Here is a 23608-nt window from a genome sequence, read left to right on the forward strand (position 1 = left end):
ACTTTTGTAATCTTGATAAGAAGCTAATTATGGTATTTTGTTCTGGATATTGTCGATATTTCAATCTTAATTTATATTTTGTTTGATTATATCCTATAATTGATCCTTCCTCATTCAAAGAACAACCATATGAATATCATACATACATCTCTTTCAAAACCCTCTTCATTATGCCCAAGTAAATAATTATTAACTTGTAACAAGAATTTAATGGACACAAAAAAGGACTTAAATAACTTGTAAATCAAATTTCGAATGTGCCTTATCGTCGTTGAAATGTATAAATAAATGAAGTCAATGATAAACTTTAAAATAAATATGATAATAATATTGTTATAAAATAAATATGATATATGTATATTTATATGAATTGTGATTTTCATATATATGAAAACTCGAATGATTAATATGTATTACTTAACGGTTCAGGATTCTTTTCTTTTATTTTGTAAATTCAATTAAAAAAAGTCCTATATTTCGCGCGACATATGTAACGATATCTGCATTTTCAGCATAATTCTAAATATCTTTTATTATACTTCTGGGCAATATGTAATTTTAAAATATGCACTAACTAGTTAGAAGAAGAGGAAGAAAATAATATGAAAAAGAAGAGAATCAAAATTGATTCTAATATGTTAATTTGACGAGTTTTTGTCTGTAAGTTGTCATAGCAACGTTGTATAAATAAACGATATAATAGTTCACGAAGCATCATATAAAGTATGTATGTATAATTAAAAGGTATATTTTATTACAATAATTGTGTGCCACTATAAAAATAAGAAATTTAAACGCAACATAAACTGTTTTGAGGGAATTCAGTGATATAATATAGGCAAGAATATGTCTGAGGACCAGTATATAACAAGTTATGCTGTTGTATAAAATTTGGTGGTCCTCGCCGCAGGATCATCATTGTTATAAAGATGTATGCCGGCTAGACTAAAGCAGACAATGAGAATGACAAATTAATGAAATGACGGAAGAAGAGAGTGGGAGCAAAAGGGAGAACCTCGAGAAAACCCACGCACACAGTGTTTATCCACCACGAAGTTCACTTGGCGCGAGCTGAGATAGAACCAAAGTCCCCATGCACCAGAGATGAACGCTCTACCACTGAGCCACCGCGGCCCTAGAAGATTTGAGTATTTTTTGACAAACGGATTAGTTTTACCCAGTTGGGTTTCAAGTGTTCAGATGCTTGCAATGTACATCTGCATTTGGACGGACAAACGCTCGGATACGATGAAGGAGTTATAAGAGATTTACGTCTGCAATGAATTAGCAAATCTCAAGGACAAAAATAAAAAAATCGCTAGACGAACAAAACCTATTTAAAAGTATAACTAAACCATAATTTTGCGTATCGAAGCTTGCAGGCGCAGCTAATCGTTAGTAATTCAGCACCAGAACTGAAGTTGTTGAGCTTTCATATAAATTTCCTGTCAAAATATTTAGTTAAATAAGTAAGATGTCGTTTATTAAACTCCTATTTAACTTGATTGTAGAGAATGAAAAGATTCTACAATCTCAAATGTAAACGTATTGAACCACGTGTTATTTTCAAGGGAAATTAAACACAAAGATACCGCTTACAGCATGATAATCATCTTGAATGACAACAAAACATATTTTCCTCAATGAGACTGAATAGCTTAGTTAAATGTTGTTTGTTGATAGGAAAACAATGAAATCACTTTAGCTTCCACGTCTTTCAAGGGCTACGAAGCAATCTGAAAGTTTTATCGAAGTCGTTCTGGGGATAATAATAATAATAATAATAATAATAATAATAATAATAATAATAATAATAATAATAATAATAATAAGAAGAAGAAGAAGAAGAAGAAGAAGAAGAAGAAGAAGAAGAAACTTTGAAATGGGCCAATAGACAGAAATGTCACTTTTATTGCATTTGAACATATGAATATGAAATATAATTATACAGTGTAATTTCAGAAAAATAATATCTGTAGATTTAACCCAGGGGGAGCTCTTATCGTGAAGCGCAGATCCATTTTAAATTGCTGCTATGCGCATGACGCCACCATAGGAGCATGTGAGTATTCTATAACAAGAATATTAAAAGAATGTTGTGAGTCGCCTTTTCACAAGAAAGTAGATAAAATAATTGAAAAGAAATTTCTGAATATATTTAGCAGTCGGCTTATGTAATGTTATTTTTATTCAAATATGTATCCTAAGGTGTGACAAAGAAGATTCAAATTATATCCCAAAAGTAGTATAATTCATCAGCGCTCCAAGTTAGAGAGTTGAAACCCAACATACAAATTTTGCTAGATACATCGCTCATCATGGAGAAAAAAATAAAATTTGCTTCTTTCTTTTCAATTAGGTAAAACATTTTAGAGTTAAGCGGAGTTCCTATGTGCCCCGATACTGAGGAACTGCAGAAGCATTCCTGTCGAAGTTAAATTAGACTCCAGAATTGGATATTTTGTATATGTTTAGTTAAAGAACAATGAACAACATATACCTGAAGCCCTTTACAGAAATTGGTGCCGCTGGTGGTCTCCACGTTCGATCAGAGAAATGAGTGACAAAATTAAAGGGGTTCGACCTAATTTTCAATTATGTAAATGGCAGTAAAATAATGTTCCATAAAGAAATATAAAAACAAAATGATCACAAAAATAAATGAAAAACATCTTAAATGTGCATGAACCATTAATCAAGCTGTACTGAGAACTAGGATGTTCATTCACATGAAATACATGAATAGTAACAATATTTACTTTCGTTTAATAAATGAAATAAAAACAAGTAAAAATTAATCATATTTATAATGTCAAAACAAAATGTAGTTCGCACTATTAACATCCACTGAATATATAAAAAATGCTGTTACAAAGTATCTTTTTGAAATTAAGAAGACTCAAGAACAACCACACTTACAAACATATTGTTCATACATGTTGCATGTTTCTATCCACGTTACATGTTATCTTCGATAAGTATACAACCAGTTCGTTCATGTTTAACATTTCAGAACAATGCATATTCTTAAACATAAGCTAAGAAACGTTAACAGCTGACATAAAACAACTTAAAGCGTACGTATGATCTTTCTCGTAAACCAAGGACTATTTTGTTTGATATTCGCTCTTTACTCCTTATACATTGATCGGCATTTACTTTGCCTTGAATAAATCTAGAAAACAAATCTTTAATAAACACCGATGTTTTCAAACATCTTCTTCCACATAGAAAACTATTGCTGCTAGATGTTTAACTAATGTGGCAAACGATACAATAGGACAATGTACAATGTCTTCAGAAATTTTTACTGACAATTTTATTTGTGGCATTCCAAGTAGTGCTCGGAAAATAAAACCGATTCTGAACCGTCTCCTGCCCACCCGTTGGATCGATATTGCAATTTTACCAATATGAAGCGAGTTGACCCGAAAAGACAGATTAACCCATTTGTACTGTTCGATTCGTTTGGACCATTTAGCTTGTTTTGACCGTTTTACTCCTGTGGATCTTTTAACCCATTTCGACCTTTTAGCCCGTTAGACCCGGTGGACAGAATAGAACCTGTAAACTGGTAAATAATTCAGATAAACACAATTACAAAGTAAAACTGGGAAAATTTACGATTTCTGGTTTCAATATTGATAATCATAGAGAAACAGTAATAGAAAGCAAGAATAATTTATATATATAAATTCAGTACCGTCTTGATAGATTCTATCTTCGACCTTTATTACTCGTCTTACAACGTGAATATTTTCAAATTGAGGAGCTTATTTTCGAATCGAAAATTTTCTCTTTTTTTAACGAAATTAACTTTTAAGAATTTTACAGTCTTTGGAATGGAATTCCACAGTTGTTAATTTTACAGGAAGTGAATAGTGAATGAACGAGCTGAAATATTTCTTTCTTATACACACGACTAACTTTATATTCTACCAAAACTGCGGTGAGTTCTACCACAAAACATTCCTGTTTGTATAGCTAAACTTAGGAATAGTGTGTCCACTATGATTGATCAGTGATGTCATTTCTAGAGGGCAGGGGGAGCAATTACCTATTATTAGTTTGATAAGCATATTTCCTTTTAAGTAAATTACATACTAATAAAAAAATGTGGAACTCTTATGTCCGTGGACTGGTTTCCCCCTCCCCAGGGGTAGCTTTAGAAATTCAATTTTGAGTAGAACTGCTCCCTCGCGTATGGATACATATACACATTTGATTGATTAATAACAGTAGGAAATTAATTTTACAGTAGTGGTTGATGCAATTTGTTAAATAATTATCTACTATTAATATAGGGGAAATATATTTACTCTTTGTTGTATATTTAGCGCCGTTTTTATATTTTTTAAAAATTTTGGGTAGGCTCGTGCCTACCTGGCCTACACGCTAAAGCCGCCATTGCCCCTCCCCTGGCAAAACTTGAAGTGACGCTACTGGGATTGACGTTAACATTTAAGTTTTATTGAGCCTTTCATTTGGCATAAATCTTTTTTTGCTTTGTTTTCGGTGCAAAATTATTTACTTTTCTTTAATGTGCAAAAAAAAAAAAAAAAAAAATGTCAAAACTTACGCTGTATTTCAGTTCATTTTAAAATAAACATTGTCTTGTAACTCTGAGTTGACTTAATATACCAAATTAGTCAGCTCAAGAAAAAACTTTTTTTATTTTATTTATATTGCCGACATCATAATTAAACTGTCATTCTACCTTGCATTCAGTTCATTTTTTTCTTGAGCTGACTAATTTGGTTTAACCCTTTCCGGTACCCTTTTTTTGGGCTATTTTTTAGACTTTCAGTCAAGCAGCTACTGCATCGTCACTATTTATCCTAGGATCATGGTTCATACCTCATTCTCTTCAGAATTGAGCTGGCTTTCAAATGGTACCACTTGCTTGCTCATACCGTATACCAGGAGTGGGAAAAATGATGTCAAAGGGAAAATTTCGGAGGGAATTTTTTTCTCGCACTTTGGCCCCCCCCCCCTGGAGCGGCCCTGTGTGAACGTAGCCATCTAAAAAAATCTGAGAAATAGTACTTGGTATACTGAATGCGTGTGCCAAATTTCAAGTTTCTATCTTGAATACCAAGGGCGGGAGAAATTTTATCAGGAATTCCCACCATGTCCCAAATTACCGTAAAACACCATGATCTCAGGAAAAAAATTTCCTGAGACATCCCTAATTATCTTAGGGTCATGTTTCGCCCATCATTCTCTTCAGAATAGAACAGCCTTTCAGGCGGTATGACTCACGTGTCTCCATCATGTATCTAAGGCGGGAAAATCACAAAAAAGGGATTTTTTGGGTCTCAATATCCTTTTTTTCAACTTTTAGCCCCCCTGGACCCCCCTGTTTTAAAGCAGAGATCTGAAAAATCTGGTAAATACTACTATATGGGCTGAATGTTTATGCATAATTCCAATTTTCCAGGTGCAAAAGTAAGCCCGCCAAAAAAAATATACCGACAATGTCCCATATTCCCGTATACAGAGGGAAATTTTTAAACATTCCCTGAGACATCCCTAATTACCCTAGGGTCATGTTTCGTCCATCATTCTCTTCAGAGTAGAACTGCCTTCCAGGCGGTACCATTCACTTGTCCCCATCATGTATCTAAGGCGGGAAAAGCCCGTGAAAGTGATTTTTTGGTAAAAATTTCCCTTTTTCAAGGTTTAGCCCCTCTGGATCCCCCTGTTTTAACGCAGAAATCTGAAAAATCTGGTAAATACTACTCGGTGGACTGAATGTTTGTGCACAATTTCAATCTTCTAGGTGCAAAAATAAGCCCGCAAAAAAGAATACCGAAAATGTCCAAACTTCCCCTATACAGAAGTATATTTTGATAAAAATTCCCTGACACTTCCCTAATTACCCTAGAATAATAATTCGACCGTCATTCTCTTCAGAATGGAACTGGCTTTCAGACGGTATGACCCACTTGTCTCCATCATGTATCTAAGGCGCGAAAATCGCGAAGAAAGGGATTTTTTGGTAAAAATATCCCTTTTTCAACTTTTTGACCCTCTGGATCCCCCCTGTTTTTTCTCAGAAATCTGAAAAAAATCTGGTAAATACTACTCGGTGGACTGCATGTTTGTGCAAAATTTCAATCTTCTACGTGCAAAAATAAGCCCGCCAAAAATACTTACATAAACCCCCCCAAAAAAAGTATTACACGAAAATATAAAGTTTAGAATTATGACGTCATCACCTCCTATGTCTCGACGCATGAAGGTGTGAAACCATACGTAATGTCTTCTACAATGCCTCTGGACTTGGAAAAAAACGAACGAAAAAGCTCAAATAGGAGTGTTATAACGCAATGTACCATGAAACACCCCGTATGGTACAAATTGTGCCATGGGATCCCCAAAAGGATATTGAGTCAACTCAGAATTACGAAACAATCTTTACTTTAACTCTTTTTAAAATGAACTGAAATATATCATAAAATTTGAACAAATTTTTCGCATAACTTAGTAAAGAAAACGAAATATCTGCTTTATGCATATAACAATGATAAGCTAATTAATGAAGAAAGAAAAGCAAAATCAGAGTTTAAATGCTTAAGTTCATGATAGTAAATACAACATCAAATTTGATATTCTTTTCTGTACTCCGCATAACCTATGTTTACAGCAGTTTATTAAACGCTTTTAAACATATTGTTAGTTATAACCAATTCTCTGGTTTAATGTGATGCTTTTCACCTAGAATTTCAGGCCTATTTTCTTTCAATCTGAAGATAATGCCCTCAGTTTAAAAAAAGAGACGGCATCATTACTTACATGAGCAATTACAGAAAAACAGCAAGAAATATGTAAACATGTCTTTCCCTAAAGAAGTCTTGAACTGAGTAAAAAGAAAAAAAATGCGCTTCCTTAGAGCACAAAGGTTGTATGTCCAATTTTAGAAATTTTACAGTAGAGCAAAAATAATGGACATAGGACATAGGACAATATTTCATTCATTATTTCTTCTAAATAATAAAGATTTCGTACGCTTCTTTTGTCGCCATATGAGAGAGCACACAATGCTCCATATATAAGAATAAAAAACTCAATTTCGAAAAAAATTGGACTTAGAACCTTTGCACTCTAAGGACGCGAATGAAAAGTTGAGATCATACGTCCTGGTTTTATAAAAGTAACTTTCGAAATATGCTAACAACATGTTATTCGAGTGATTAAATTGATGAAAGAACATTATATATATATATATATATATATATATATATATATATATATATATATATATACATATATAAAACCCCAACTCGAACTTGTGTGCTGTTTGAAACTTTTTCGATATATCAAGTGATCGCAAAATGCATTTGCCCACTGTCTTCAGTGCATACACTGACAACTGCGATCGTCCCACTATGGTTATTTTATTATCTCTTATATAACTTAACAACACAATGAATTTTCAGTAAAGAAAATTCAGTTTTTGTTCAATATTCGAGAGAGGAGTCTAAGACTTCCGTGACTGAATTTTGGCTTGTTTCGGTCTCATCTTGCATTACAAGTGCCTGTTTCAATCTCGATCTCGATCTCTTTCTTTACAAATCTATCATTTCCGTTTCAGTATTGATTTTCATACTGCAAAACCGGTATGAGTTAGAGATACATGGCTTCAGTGTCTAAAGAATAAGTTACCTCGATCTTTATCCTTATACTCAAACCAGGAATGGTAAAAATTTATGGCTTGTGGTTTCAACACCAATCGCTATAGAAAAAAAAAAAAAAAAATAGTATGTAGTTAGCCTTGTTTGGTTAATTGGAGTTTAGTGCCCAATTCAGCACCAAGGTTTTACGAGATGTGAACGAGTGTGATCCCAATCTTTGTAATGCGTTTAGTCTTTCCCACTGCGGATCGAATTCGACACTTTGAGAAGCAAAAATTTCAAGTGCTAGCCACTAGACCAGTGGGAAGGGCTGCGAATTGATAGCAAAAGGAACTTTTATATAACTTCAAAGTATTGCATGGATAGTTGCCATATTCGACTTTAATTGTCTATGACAATTGGAAGTGATAGAAATTACTATCATTTCAGGTTTCAATGTTGACCATAGGAGAGAAACTATACGTGAACGAGAAACATACATTTTATATGAATTCAATGTCTCAAGCATAGCATTCACTTCAATCTCTGCGCTTCTATTAAAAGCGCAAACGAGGAAAGTCTAGCGTTTGCTGTTTCAACACTGATTGCCATACAAGATAAATCAATAGGGTTCTACTTAATTATTACGAATATTGGCTCATAGAAATAACACGGTTAGTAAATGCTCTAAATTTTAAAAGAAGCATTTTGAAATATAACAAATTTATCAGGAATGCATCTTACTAAGATTGCATAAAGAGTACTTTTATATAAAGAAAATTCTATAGGACTACAAGATAGAAGCATAAGAAAATGCAATTAAAGTAAGTCTCTGCACTATACTTACCTTCGCACATCCTGCTCCTTGAAACACTGATGCATGTGACTAATACAGTGCAAAACAAGTGCCATGGGACCTGAAGTAAGACAAACGTATTCCATGTAAGAATATTTGAGATTTCTTTAGTACAGAATATATTTTTCCTCCGTTGGTTTTATTATACCTATGTAATTTTAGATTGTTTTGTTGCCATACTATCCTTACCTTAGATCTATGGCGATTCTGTCCCCCTTCACAAATGGTATGGCGACATGTCAAACACATTGATTCGGTAACTTGACACCATATATTTAGTATCTTAGTTTCCGAAAACCAAGTACATATTCGAACTCCAGTAATACATAACACAGATCCACGTAGGAAAAGCAAAATACATTCACAACAGGACATGTATTCAATGAAAACCAATCTTGTAACTATTATACTCTCACATGAAATATGTATACAATGGAAGTAAGACATGATACACATAGCTCCGTTATACTATTTTCTGACAAGTGAGTGCTTGGTCTCAGATTTTGATACCCGATGTGGAGTTGTCTGGAATACCGATCTGAATAAGGGGATCCGACCTTAGGCAATAGGTCACGTTTCATATGACCTTGGCTCTGAAAAGTTGTCATTAAGCTCCAATCAATTAGTTCCGTTATACTGTAATATGTTTTCATGTAGGTTAATAATAAATATGCAAAGATCTGAGGAACAAAAATAAATTATAGGTATTTTGAGCATTACCAAAATCTAACTAGATATATGAGAGAATAGGTTTCACGTTTCATACATGCATAAAATGAAAGCATAAAAATTCTCAACGAATTCCCTTGTGGTTATGGGCCGCGGTGGCTCAGTGGTAGAGCGTTCACCTCTGGTGCATGGGGTCCCGGGTTCAAACCCTGTTCCCGCCAAGTGAACTTTGTGGTGGACAAACACCGTGTGCGTGGGTTTTCTCGGGGTTCTCCCGTTTCCTCCCACTTTCTTCATTCCACCATTTCATTCATTTCTCATAATCACCGTCTTCTTTAGCCTAACCGGCATAACCGTGGGACGTAAAACTCAAAGATTTTATTTTCATTTTTTCCCTTGTGGTTACATGGTTAGTGTGCGATCCTTTGACTCAAAAGACCCGGTTCGATTCCCGATTTGAGCTCATGTGTTTCGAGTTCCACGTTAAGGTATAGACGCTAAGGTGTAGTGTTAAGGTCTCCATGGCGCTGAACTTGATGCTGAACTCCACATCAATCAATAAGAGTTCTTAAATTTGTAGTCTATTGAAACCATACATTCAGTGATGCTATAAGGATGCTACAAAGTAAGTTTAGGTATACTACTGAATCCCCTTCTGCTGGATCCCCTTCGTTGCTAAATGAGGAGCTTATTTTCAAAAGGGAATATTTCTCTCTCAGTTTTTTTCGAAACTTACCTTTAACGTTTTCTCAATCTCTCAGATGAAATGGTCCTCAAATGAATGAACGAGGTAGACTTATTCCTTTTTATATAGACACGACTAATTTTGCATAATGATCTCTGCAAAACTCTGCCCGTTTGCATAAACTCTACAGCATAATCCGACAGAGTTCCTCCTGTAGATTCAGAAACGGTTAAAGGTCAAGTAAACAAGAAACTGGAGATGGAAATGTTTCCCCTTTGAAATTAACCCTTTCATAAAGTTAACGTACACATTCTCTATCGCGAAGACCCGTATTTGATTTGCCGTGGGAGCTAATGGGTTCAAATTTCATTATAAGTTGTAAGTCCACGTGTGATATAGTCTTGGTACTGAAACAGATGCTAAACGCCAAACTAACCATAACATCCTCCTTTTTACCTTTTTGATCTATTAATAAAGTGTTCGATGTTAGAAATCCGGGGAGCTGTAATCATGTGGTAAGAAAGAAACAAATAACTGATGGAGCAAATCTTTTCGGTGAAATTTCTCAGATACGAAAATTAAATTAAGGAAATTTAAATCAACGAGGTAATTTCATTGCAAAGAGTTTGTAAAGCAATGATTATTACTTTAGTAATAATATTAATTTGGTCAGTAGTCACATAGCCTAATTAACATTATAGATTAAGGGTAGAGGGGAAAATTGATATCTGTTCGAGGTTATCATTATGAATATAGTCTTTATATGAGCTGAGCTATTAAGCGTAAGTACAGGTTGAATATCTATGTGTTATTATATATTAAAGTTTAGGGATAAATGTGTTACTTCCAACACCCTGTAATTCATGCATAAGAAGAAACCTACACATTCTAAACACACTATATTATTTGCTCCTAAAAAGCAGAGTAAATGTTATTCTGATTCCAAAACATCATTTTGAATGTTTTACTCTTTTATTCCTGATATTCAATTAGTTCCCAAACCTACATAAGCTATTTTCCCCTTCCATGTCACCTAAAAGAGATTGCCGCAATAAAATAGCCAATTCAGTTATTGTGACATTAGACGATGGAGTTATTAATTTGGAAGAACGTGTATAGGTTGCCAAATAGACATTTTTTTTTTTTGTGTGTGTGTGTGGTTTTGACATCTATGTTCTGTGGATGCAATTACGTTTCTAACTTACTTGGCTTCAACACGTCGGTTTGGCCAATTTAATTCACTGAAATAACTCGCTGTCATGCATATTCAACAACAAAAATACTGATTTTCCTTACTTGGTCTTACTAGGCTAGCTAAAAGTACCCGATTTTACTTCTCTGACGAAACAAATGAAATGTCACAAGGGGTGTCCTCTGTTACGGATTTGTAGGATAATTTTATTCACCTCTTTGTGACTTCTCCGTTGTAGACAGCGTCTGTATCTATCATAGTTGCATTTAAGTTTCACGTCCCTCAGTTATGCTGGCTAGGCTAAAGGAGATGATCAGACTGAATGAAATGGTGGAATGAAGAAAATGGGATGAAATGTGAGCATCCCGAGAAAACTCACGCACACGATGTTTGTCCATTCACTTGGTGCGAGCTGGGATCTACCATAGTAGTAACTCTATGACAGAGTGAGTGTCATAGCACCAACTTCGAGGAATCTAAAAAATCTATTGCTATTGCTCACTGAAAAGATGATATTGAAGAGGTATGATTCTTGAATTAACTTTCTCTCTAATTTCCAGAAGTGGACACTTGCTGACAACTGTTTTACAGAGTAACCAGCTATTATCACGGGATTTATTTTCTTAGGAGATGGATATACGTCTGGATTTTTCTATCCTACTTCGTAATTGTTCAACTATTGGTACTTAATCTTAAGTACAAAAGAGCAATTGATTTCTGTCTATTTCTTCAGAAATAACACGGAACAGTGTTTGAAAAACTCATGTCAATTTTGAAAAAGCGATTGAGCAACCCTCGTCATACGAGGCACTAGAGCTTAGTTCACTTTCAGCTCAACCATATAATCAGCTTAGGAATATACGTATATACAGGGTGTCTCACCTAACTTTGCAACCTGAAATATTTCCGAAATGACAAAAAAGTTGACAAATCTAGTTACGTAAGAATGTACCTATGTCAGAGGCCTATAAAATTCTGTAAATAACAAGTGCCCCAGTGGTTCCATCATAGGGCCCCAGGGGTCAACTTGAAAATTTTAAATAAAAACCACCTATTTTATTGCAAATTCTGTTTCTACTAGATGGCGCTGTAATCGTAAAAAAATGAATATCATCGTACGTACGTCCCCTACCTCTGCGATCTAAAATATTTCCTAAATGATAAAAAAATGTGACAAATTTAGTTGCGCAAGAATGTACCCATGTCAGGGGCCTATAAAATTCTATAAGCAACAAGTACTCCCAGGGGTACCAACATAGGGCCCAACTTGAAAATTTCAAATGGATACAACCTATTTTTATTGTGAATTTTGATTCTGCGATCGAAAGTAAACATTCTTTTACTTAAAGCACTTTTTTCGTTATTCTATTAGATCACAAAGAAAAATGAATATCATCGTACGCATGTACATCATCTGAGGGTGATGATAAACTAAATACCTTGAGAAACACACTTGCGATTTAAGTATGTGTCTAATCTTTTAAAAGATCTATTCAACTAACATAAAATGAAGTTGCCTTCGGCTCCCCAAAATTTTAAATAGAAACCCTCTGACTTAATACAGATTCATATTCTGTGACAGAAAATACGCAACTTTTACTTTAAGTATTTTTTCGTTATCCTCCTAGATAACACATAAATGACAAAATAGTAATAATAATTTAATAATAATATCATTGTACGTCACCTGAGGTTGATAAATGAAAAGCTGGTTCAACAACTGGACATGCAGTGTGATTTGGTGCTAAGACTTGCAAACAAATAAAGCTATGAACACGTTCGTAATAATATTCTTCAAGAACGGATTTTTTCTAGGAGCTTGTTACACCATGAAATTTTATTAACTCTAGCTCTCTGTTGAAACATGAAGTTTCAACTAATAATCGTACATAGTGTCCAAAGAGAATTAAGTTATTCATTTTTGTAATGTTTATGTAGATATGTATAATGACGATTTGATTTGAATATAGACTATGTGATTTTACCTGAGAGGTAAAAGTCAAAGTGAACACGTAAGTTTGATTACTGGATCTATTAAAGTTTAAAAGGACATAATCATTTTGTTGTTAAGGTTATGCAGATGTGCATAGTTGCGATTTGATTTGAAACTGCACGTAATTCCATTTGAGAAGTGAAAGTAAATGTGAACATGTAAAGTTGATCGGTAGATCTATTAGTCATTAGAAAAGAGAGCAAATGTGCTCTTATAAAATTAGTGAAACAAATAACATTTGATCAGAAGACACGTATATGTCACCCCTTTGCCATGTTCTGTAAATACTTACGGCTGATTGTAAATTACGGTCCAGCTACGTAGAAGCCTTTACATATTGGTAGCATTAATTACCTAGGTATTATTACAGATAACCTCTGAACACTCAAACTGTATTTGAACTCGTTTGTATTAGTACTATCAAATTAAAGTTCTAACGCTCTCGATGATACGAGGATGAGGCACTCACCAAAAGTCATGTGCTGAAGTAAGGGTAATACTTAACGAAAAAAATCACGTTCCACACGATCCCACTTCGAAATCTACTGTCAAGTGCATCGTAAGACGCGTCGAGAAAGTAATAACTTTAAAGAATTGTAACATTCCTGGTTGACCGAAATCGGCATCAAACAGCTTGATGTTGCAGTCATTTGTTGAAAATACTCACCTTAGCATTCATAAAGTTGCTGAACAACATGGCATTAGTCGCAAGTCTGCGGAAAGAATGTAGAAGAAAATGAAGTTCTATTCTTACAAAATTCATCTGATACATCAGCTGAATGAAGATGTCTTTGATCGAAGTGTAGAATTTTATGAAGATATGATAAAACAAATCAATGATGATCCTACTTTTCTTACCAGCATTGTGTTCTCTGATGAAGGCAAGTTCCACTTAACCGGTTACATCAACAGACATAATTGCAGGTTTTGATTTGACAGCAATCTCATTGCTCCTTTCAAACACACTCTACATCCTGAAAAGATGCATATCTGGGCGGCAGTGCTAAATAATATAATAATTGGTCTCTTTTTTATTAACAACAATTTGACTCCTCAACTGTGTGAGGAGATGCTTCGAAATCAAGTAGTTCCAGCAATGAGAGACACTGTAGAAGACAATTTTACCCACAAATGGTTACAGCAAGATGTGCAGGACCGCACTACGGAGTAAATACACGGCAATTCCTTAACACGGAATTTCCTAAACAACGGATTGGCAGAAGAGGCGAGATTGGGTGGACCGCTCTTTCTCTGTTCTCCTGATTTATCACCACTAGACTACTTTTTCTGGGTTTATCTAAAAATCCGAGTATAAAAAAACAATGCCAACCACTTTAGATAATCTTCGCCAAAGGATTATTGATGAAGTTACATTTATTGAACTGAACGTCATCAGGAATGCAGTATTTGTCTTTTATCATCGAATTGCTCACTATCAGACCAAGAACCACTATCAGAACCAAGATATTTATAGGCTATATATATCAGACTATATATATATAAAGGTGCTAAATAATATAAATAATAATAATAATTCGACTTTAGCTTTTATTTATTTTCAGTATGTGATCTAAGGTACCATAATACACAATGTTTTACTATGGGACCTTCCTGCTCTAAGCTCGCTCTTCGTGTCCATTGGTTTCCTCGGGTTTCTCCCGTTTTCTTTCACATTCTCATCCCACCAATGCTTTCATTCTCATTCACTTTTGTTAATCATCCGTCTCCTTTAACCTAAAGGGCATACCATGAAACGTAAAACTTAAATATTTCATTTCTAAGCTCGCACCTGTAGAGGTAATTTTATAATTGCAATGCTGACACCGCCTATTTTTTAAATGATTTAAAATGCTGTCTAATATACTCGAATATATATTTATAATTTTATAGATATTATTTTCGCAATAGTCCCTTCGGGAAACGGAATTCATAGAAGGAAATCGACAGTAAACAGAAATGCATCGGAACAAGGCTTCTGCTTCTATAGAACATATATTTAGTATTGATGGAAACATGTTATCCTCACTGAACAGATGATTACTCAAACGAAAGCACACAAGGGACTTTGGCCCATGCGAGACGACTAGTTACATGTGTAGAATAGTTCTGCACGACAACTTGTTAAATGTTTTCTTAATATTACGTATTAAATGTTATATTAGTTTGCAATGTGTGTTGTTCGAGTAATATGAACCCAACACACATAAACAGTTCTATGATTGGTACTAATGGTACTAATGAGAATAATGTATTAGTTCGTTACATATTGTATGTGAGAAAAAAGAGAAACCTTTACCATATATGGAAATAAACTGAAAATATCAAATATAAAACAAGTGAAGAAAATAAATTTGTGAATCTTTGTTTCAATTCATTGTCCTATTCCTATTTCCTTTCTTTTTTGTCACTCGAACATCTCTTTCCTTGAGGAGCAGACCTTGCTCGTATAAATGAAAGTGTAATAGGAATTGCCTCTGAAAAGCTTGTTTTATGCTGAAGAGAATGAACGAACATTAAATCATTTTTTAAAGAAATTGTGCTGGCGGAATTCGAATCTGGGTTTTCTGGATGAAAGTTCAATGCAATAACTACTCATCTATTCTAATCATTCACTTAAAGAGACACAAAATCTGTTAGCTAATCAGAAACCTTCCATTGAAGACCAGACGAGATACTAACAAGGAAACAAAGATACAGGGATACTGAGGATGGGACATGAACATGTCATCCGGGCATCCGAATCAAACCTTGTCTATTCGATAAACGTAATAAAGATATGTTCATGCACAAAAAATCAGGTGTCATGGACAATGGAGTAAGTTCATGGTGCCCATTAACACTGTTAGTATAAAAGAAATCGTTGACTCGCAGTGAAATAGATATTGCATCAACAATGTTCATCGAAAAGTCATGGTTTATAATTCATTCTCTTCAGCATGAAACAAGCTTTCCAAAGGTGCTATGTATTGGGGCCCATAATGTACTTGAACAGGGAAAATTAGGAGAATGTCGGGAAAATTCCCTCCAGAATTCCCTTCCATCAACTTTGGCCTACTCTGGAGTGGCTCCTGGTAAAAGTACACAATCCAAATGTATCTCGAAAATTACTATAGGGGATAGGAAATGAGTGTAACAAATTTTGTTTTGATAAACGGAATAGGTATGAAGGAAAAAGTTGTATACCAATACGCTTTGTACATACAAAACCAAACCTATGACTTGACCGATAAAGAGAACATAATACAAAAATATAAACGCAGTACTATTTATCCTGATATCAAGATTTATACCACATTTTCTGTAGTATGAAGCAAGCGTTTTAAACAGGAATTGAGTTACAGTTGAATTGAGATAAACCTACGTTATCCTCCAACACCCCTATCAATGCCCTATTGTTCTCTATTCCGTTCTTATGGTGCCATATTATATCTTCTCCCTTTTTTAAAAAAAATATACCTCTCAGTAGTTTTCTAGGTATATTTTAATTTGTACTCCTACACGTGTGTGATTTATCAGAATGAGGGGGAAATCCTGTTAACTTTCCCATATTAAATTTCTCGAATGTGCACTTCATCCCCCCATAAAATGTCCTTTAATTTGCTCACTGAATCCTACCGGTACCGGTGTCACTTCAGAGGACGTACAACTTCACAATAGAGCTATTTTCGAAGACATTTTTGCGACTTATTTCCAATTCCCCTCTCCACATGTCAAAACAATATGTGAAATAACTTGAAACGCTTGCTTCATTTTACAGAGAATGTGGTACAATTCTTGATATCAGGATAAATAGTACTGTGTACATATTTTTATATTATGTTCTCTTTCGATTTTGTATGTATAGAAAGTATTGGTATAAACCTTTCCCTTCATACCTATTCCGTCTATCAAATAAAACTTGGTACACTTATTTCCTATCCTCTATAGTATTTTCCTAGATACATTTGGATTGTGTGTTTTTACTAGAGGTCACTACAGAGTAGGCCAAAGTTGATAGGAGAAATTTTTGGAGGGAATTTTCCCAACATTCTCCTAATTTTCCCAGTTCAGTACGTTATAATCCCCAATACATAGCGCCTCTGGAAAGTTTGTTTTATGATGAAGAGAATGAACTATAAATCATGACTTTCCAATGAACAATGTTGCTGCAATAACTATTTAACTGCAAGTCAAAGATTTTATTTATGCTAAAAGCGTTACTAGACCCCAGGGACTTACTCCGTTGTACATGGCACCTAATTTTTTGTGCTTGAACATATCTTTATTATGTTTATCGAATCGATTAGGTTTGATTCGGATGTACGGATGACACGTTGATATCCGTTCCTTGTAAGATCCATATGAAGGAATGCGTTCTTTCGGACCACCTCCATTAAAGAATATTGCCGACAACCTTTTCTTCCACTGCAATAAACTAAGTTGAAGCACAGGCATAGGAGTTCTATTACATTCCTCTCTACAGTTTTCTACAAGCGAGTGTAGATACGGGGGCAGCAATGTTGTAGACGTCGTTTTAACCGACTAAATGCGCAGAAATGAATTGAGCTGCTTCAGAACTTTTCACAGAAATGTCATGACAAGGAATTAACGTGGAATTCTTTCTCCTATTCTACGTGTGTCTCTTTTACTGATTAGCTGGACAGCTAATAACCATTATAGTATTACAAGACTAGGCCAGCTATTAGGGAAGAGATACTATATGGAATTATCGCGAGACACCACTCTGTAAAGAATGCATTCGGCAAATCACTGAATACAAATTAACTTGAGCAGTAGCAAGCAGTAAGAAAAAGTAAACTATTGTAATTCCTTTATGATATTGCTCTTCTATGATACATTGATTCCTTTTTCATAAATTAATCAGTTTATTAATAAAATCAAGCTTAGAAATTACAGAATTTTTAAATAAGCCTTCAACTGTTGTTGCAAGAATCATATGACGTTGATGATATCTTGATGAGGTCATTAGAATGTCACATCGACAAGAATGAATGACAAAATGTCATTCTTGGTATTGCAATATGTCCTTAAGTATTATTGATCCGAAACATCGAAGACAAAACTTTATGTGGAAAAATGTCAATTAAGTTAATAATTTGTGAAATGCAAACAGGCTAATTTTGTTTTTTAGTAATGAACGAACATTTTTCTTTTGACAATAGATTTTTAAATTGTGTAACGAAAATATTCTTTTTTAAAGACAGTAAATCTTGAAGTTAAAATTTATGGGGCAAGAAAACCTAATTGTAATCTTTATATCACAATGGCAATATTTTAAGAAAGATCTGAAGGTTCTTGTATACACACCTTGAACATAACGTTTTATCTCTTAGACGGCCATGAACAGATGAACCAATTACTTTCAATCATCGGCAGAAAATGATAACACTATTGTTATGGAGTGAACGAGCGAGCTTATATCATTTGAATAATCTATACACACCTATTGTGTTTCTTGAGTAATTACAAGTATCATGAGAATAAATTAATAACTCGCTAGAAACATTTATAGTGTTGAAAGATATATATATATATATATATATATATATATATATATATATATATATATATATATATATATGTGTGTGTGTGTGTGTGTGTGTGTGTGTGTGTGTGTGTGTGTGTGTGTTTTGGAATTTCGAGACTGGTATTCATTATACGTCGCCACTTCGGGTGTAATTACAATCAATAAATCTAACAGCAAAATTGTTAGGATATTCTAAACTGTTATTATCACTCTATTGTTTTGGATTCTCAATCATTGTCATTTAAATAGCATGTCTTAAATATCTTAAATAATATAGCGAAAACTATAATGTTACTATATTTAAAATCTGCTTATGATTGCTGATTATCTCTTTCCTATTATTATTATTTTCAAAAGTTACACTTTTTCCTCAATTATCTTAAATAGCTATTTTGCTCCTAAACTACTCTACAAAAAACTTTGTGAATGATTCCCACAATAATCTATTAATTTTCAACTTTCAGGTTTATGATGTCATTTAAACAAACAGTGATAGTATAAGAATTTCTCGAAACAGTTGGCGGTAAATCTTACATTTTCCTTTATGAACAACTGGAAAAATAACTAATTGTAGTATTTTCATTGATAATTCGAAACTTAATGTGTCTATAACTTACCAAATTCTTATTTATGTACATCCAATCGATTTGGCACCCTCAACCAAATAATTATGTATATGACAAATACATATTTTCAAAGGCAATGTAAAATTGTCAGATCTGTGATTATACTAGATGCAAAGAAAATACAAACTTAAATATTAGAGTTTAATTCTGCGTGTATGAAGTTTAACTTCACATAGTTATGTGCTTAGGCTAAAGGCACCCTTTGCAATCGATGAACCTTGTATTTCGCGAGACGCTCAACTCGGCTTGGGCTCAATAATTTATCTTAAGCCCAAAGGAGACTGAATAATATTCAAGGTGGACATGAGCCTTATTGTGGCTAGTGAGCTAGAACTAGATATAAAATGAATATCCACGCTTTATAAATATTAACATGTTTTTCTAGTTCCTTCATTATATTCCCAAAGTGTTTGTTTGCTTGGAGTCATTTGTGCATCGTTTATGAATGCACTTTTAATTTAACACTTAACGAACCGATATATTCAACGAATTTAATGGGGCTTTTAACCAAGAAAATAGCATTTAATATTTTAAACAGTTCATCCCTTATCACATTCGTATAATTTAACATTTACAAGTATTTTAATTCAAATTATTATTTGTGTATATTGTATATGATTGAATACTATATTGAACCTATATATTTTTGGATACTACTATACGTTGGATATTATTGCTATTCCAACAATTCTTTCATTATTATTAATTATCCTACAAGGCTTCAACGTAGGACGTAAAACTAGAAATTTCATTTAATTTTATGTCCAATTCACAGCAGTATTCAGAGTTCCACAATTGGTCCTCCCATTTACTTAAGACCTTAAATTAATTACAAACATGACTGAAAGATGTTGGTTATAAATGAACGATATTATTGAAGATTGAACTGACTAAGAAGACACACAACCAGCAGCAAAGACTCGAGACTGTAAGAGATTTAGAAGTGCAGCATATCTTTTCGATTATCATTTGGTTTCATTTGTTGGGAAAAAACTAACGGCAGTGTCCCTCAACACTCTAGCTTCAAGTTTATTATTAAATAGTTGCATAGTATGTATTATGATGTAGATTTAATGTATTGTCCCCTTTAACATATAAACTAATACAGAACTAAAAGTTAGAAGACCAATATATTTGAAAGACAAAACTGCTTAAAATGAATGTTTCCATTTAACTTTTTTCCTTCTCCAATTACAGAATGAGAGTCGTAATACAGTATATTTGATATGACAATGTTTAACTAGAACTTGGCTATTATAATGATTAACATATTTCAAACATTCCGCTTACAATTCCTAAGAATCTATTTTCGACTGTATTCCTCGTTCGATATAATAATGTCTTATTATATTTATTATTCTATGGGAATGGAAACCAAACAAAATGATCATTACGTTAATATTAATATGTGATGTGTGGTTTTCTAAATGTTTCTCCTGTTGCATTTTATCAGTCCGTATGTTTTAATTATAGTGTGAAGTTGGAGTTACTTGTACGGATTAGTCACCTATGAAGAGTTTACTTCCAAATCAACTAAACATACCTTCCTTACCCATTGGAAATTGATGTCAGAAGTAAGAGCGTGCATTGGAATAATACTATTTAATCAGAATTGTTGGATAGAACAGTGAATAAAACATATGTAAATTCCTTCCTTCAATTGAACTTCTGTCGAACAAGAACATAAAAGTTATCACGAACAGCACGTGGTAATTGGTCACAAACCATTCAACGTCTCCAACTTCTTACTCTTCTTTTATTCGATGGCATTACTGAGATAAATTCGACATGCTTCTAATGAAAAGCGTATAGTTAAGATTACTTCCCGTGAAGTATAAACATTTAATAAAATATTCACACGAGAAGTTAAGAGTTAGATTGTTAAGCGTTAGAAATGACAATTACACGCATGAGCATACATTTCCATAGGGTTGCATTGCTTTTGTTTTGAAGTGCCTCTTTAGACCCGATTTTAAGTAGTTAATCATTTATAAAATTCCACACTGATGTAAAACTTCACGAGATGTCATAGTAATACAAATTAAACTTGAGATTAGCGTCCTTCCACAGCAAGGCTACATGACTTGTGAGTCTACATCCGAACCACATAAGCTTGCCGGGAATCCAGGTCTCCGCGCCAAATGCACATATGTATCCTAAGAGGCACAAGGAAGCTCTCATAATAATACCAATTGTTTATTATGTACGTGAATTGAATATCATCCACACGATAAGTGATTCAATTGCTTTCATTCATCAATGAAAAGTACACTTCGTATTCTAAAAAAAGAGGGAAAATACTGACACCTGTTCAGATTTCTGATACCACCTGTTACATAGTTGTAAGATATAAGGTTATTGAGTTTCCACTCACGATTTTTGTGTTATGTAGTTCTTGGCGTTAATTAATGAAAGTAAGGCTAACTCTCAGATGAGAGCAGTGACATGTATCTGGAACGTTAGGAATTTTATGAAACAAAATTTGTGACAGAAAACTAAAACTTATTTCTGTATATTCTAGTCATAAATATCTCTCCCCAAAATACTAAGATGAAAACAATAAGTTTATGAAGTTGTTAATGTATAGAAACATTTCAAAAACTTCCTAATATTTAATAGTCCATAGGAAATTCAACTAAAGGGTATGACGACCACACTGAATCGATTACTACAAATGTATATGACTACAAATGTAGATAATAATGTGACATATTCATATATTAATTGAAACTTCACCAACTTTTCAGGGAAATACAAGGTCCACGAATACTCTGATAAAGTAAACAATGTGATCTTTTACTTTTAAAAAATAGAATACACGTGAAATGTTCTTATACGAGCAATCTGGGTACTTAAAATTGTCAAATCTGAACAAATAAAATAGATGAAAGATACTTATGCAGTAGACAATAAAACAGTTACACGCTCATCTCAAGTGCGAGAGATCCCTGGTTTGATTTTAGCGTCAGCTATCTCCAGGTTCTCGCATTTCCTCCCACTTTCTTTATTCTACCATTATCCAACTCATCATCACAGTTTCCCTTAGACTCAGTACATAGTCGTGAGATATTAAGCTCAACAAATATATAAACAAATAACTTTATATTAAATTAGTTCACTTTCCATTTAATAGTAGATGTATGATGTATTTGTTTCCTAGTTACAAACATTCATCATAAAGAAAACAACGAGTAATTCAGCTTTCCACATGAAAAGTTGAATTACATGTAAAGACATGTACGTCACATTACACTATTAAGTAACATGGATGTTGTTTGTATAAGTATATATAAGCAAGCAATAAGTAAGTAAATATATTGTTTATTTCATTATCAGTTGTTCTGACTGTACAGTCACTAGTAAAACTGAGTAAACATCTTCATATTCTTTCTCAGTATTTTCAAGCTAAGTACAGAGGTTGATTCAGTTACTTAAGTCAAAAATGAATGTGCTATATACCTAGTAAATGCTATATTTACACCACTAGTTTTGTTTGATCTGCAGGTCACCTCTACTTACTATTGTCCGGCATCGGAGTTTCCATTGCAAGAGACTTGTGTTGCAGCTGGACTATAAGTATTACATCCCACTCCTCTTTACAGACTTTATATTGGTCGAAGACAGTACGTACTCGACGATAAGGCATGTGCCGTTTGAGGAGTCTGAAAGCATAATAGTTAATTGGGTTACATCTGAACTCTTGACAAGGATGTCAGAGAAAAATGCCGAAGTTGCTGTTTTCTGTTCAATACTGCGGTAGAATTCGATATTTACGCCCTGTGGTTGGACGCCTTGTCCTAGTGCAGTTCAATCTGGTTAGTCTTGACCAAACAGTGCTGGGATTCCATGCTGATACATATATTGCAGTTAGGACATGAGTCTAGTAATACGCAGCAAAATAATTGATTTTGACGTTTTAGTTTACATTTTGGAGACGCAATTTGTACAGTACGACAAACCTGCCACAACCATAAATAGTTTTGGGGAACTTTATATGCACTAGCGGAAGAACGTGCTTCGCCTTTGGCGTCAACAGCTCTGTATATATGGCACGAACAGGTTGTGAGATGAATCCACGTCTCACCAAAGATAACAACCAACTTCCACCGGTCACCAGTGAGAAAGTTCATACAGGCTCCTAGAGTTCCATTTTCGCTCAGACCCATAAAATAGTTTCAGGTCGTGCACATTGCTCTTGAGAATGACAGTGAAGCGTAAATCCCTGTGAATGGCGTGTTTGATTGTCGTCTGCAATGTGCTGTATTTGATGGCCATCGCACGTTATGTAGATGGATTTTCAGAGGTAGCCATACGTAGAACCACAGGCAATAGTGGCGAGGTCACATTCACGGGAGACCGGTTTCTAGCTCCTCGCGTCGGTGTACCCAGGATTATGTTCTTCATGTTTCCATATAATACGATTCACAGTGGCGCGATCTACACG

The 23608-nt window shown here is 34.1% G+C and overlaps 1 protein-coding gene and 1 long non-coding RNA gene across 3 annotated transcripts in view; one reads left to right on the plus strand and one right to left on the minus strand.

Annotated features, from left to right (window-relative positions):
* The window catches only part of LOC145664391 (uncharacterized), a 225148-nt gene that overhangs the window by 201035 nt on the left and 505 nt on the right, over positions 1 to 23608 (plus strand). The window lies entirely within an intron of this gene.
* Positions 1 to 23608, minus strand: part of LOC145664390 (melanization protease 1-like) — a 266717-nt gene that overhangs the window by 173427 nt on the left and 69682 nt on the right. Inside the window, exons 1-2 of one of the 2 annotated variants that reach the window (XM_081731053.1) lie at positions 18319 to 18454; positions 8464 to 8533 (exon numbers count right to left, since the gene is read on the minus strand). In XM_081731053.1, coding sequence (XP_081587179.1) covers positions 8464 to 8533; positions 18319 to 18327 — 79 coding nt within the window. In that variant the 5' untranslated portion in view covers positions 18328 to 18454. Of the gene's footprint in view, positions 1 to 8463; positions 8534 to 18318; positions 18455 to 23608 lie in introns of those variants that run through there. The other variant, XM_081731054.1, reaches the window with a different exon arrangement.

This window comes from Thermobia domestica, chromosome 11 (assembly GCF_964235325.1).
Source record: "Thermobia domestica chromosome 11, izTheDome1.hap1.1, whole genome shotgun sequence".
Classification (NCBI taxonomy): Eukaryota; Metazoa; Arthropoda; class Insecta; order Zygentoma; family Lepismatidae; genus Thermobia; species Thermobia domestica.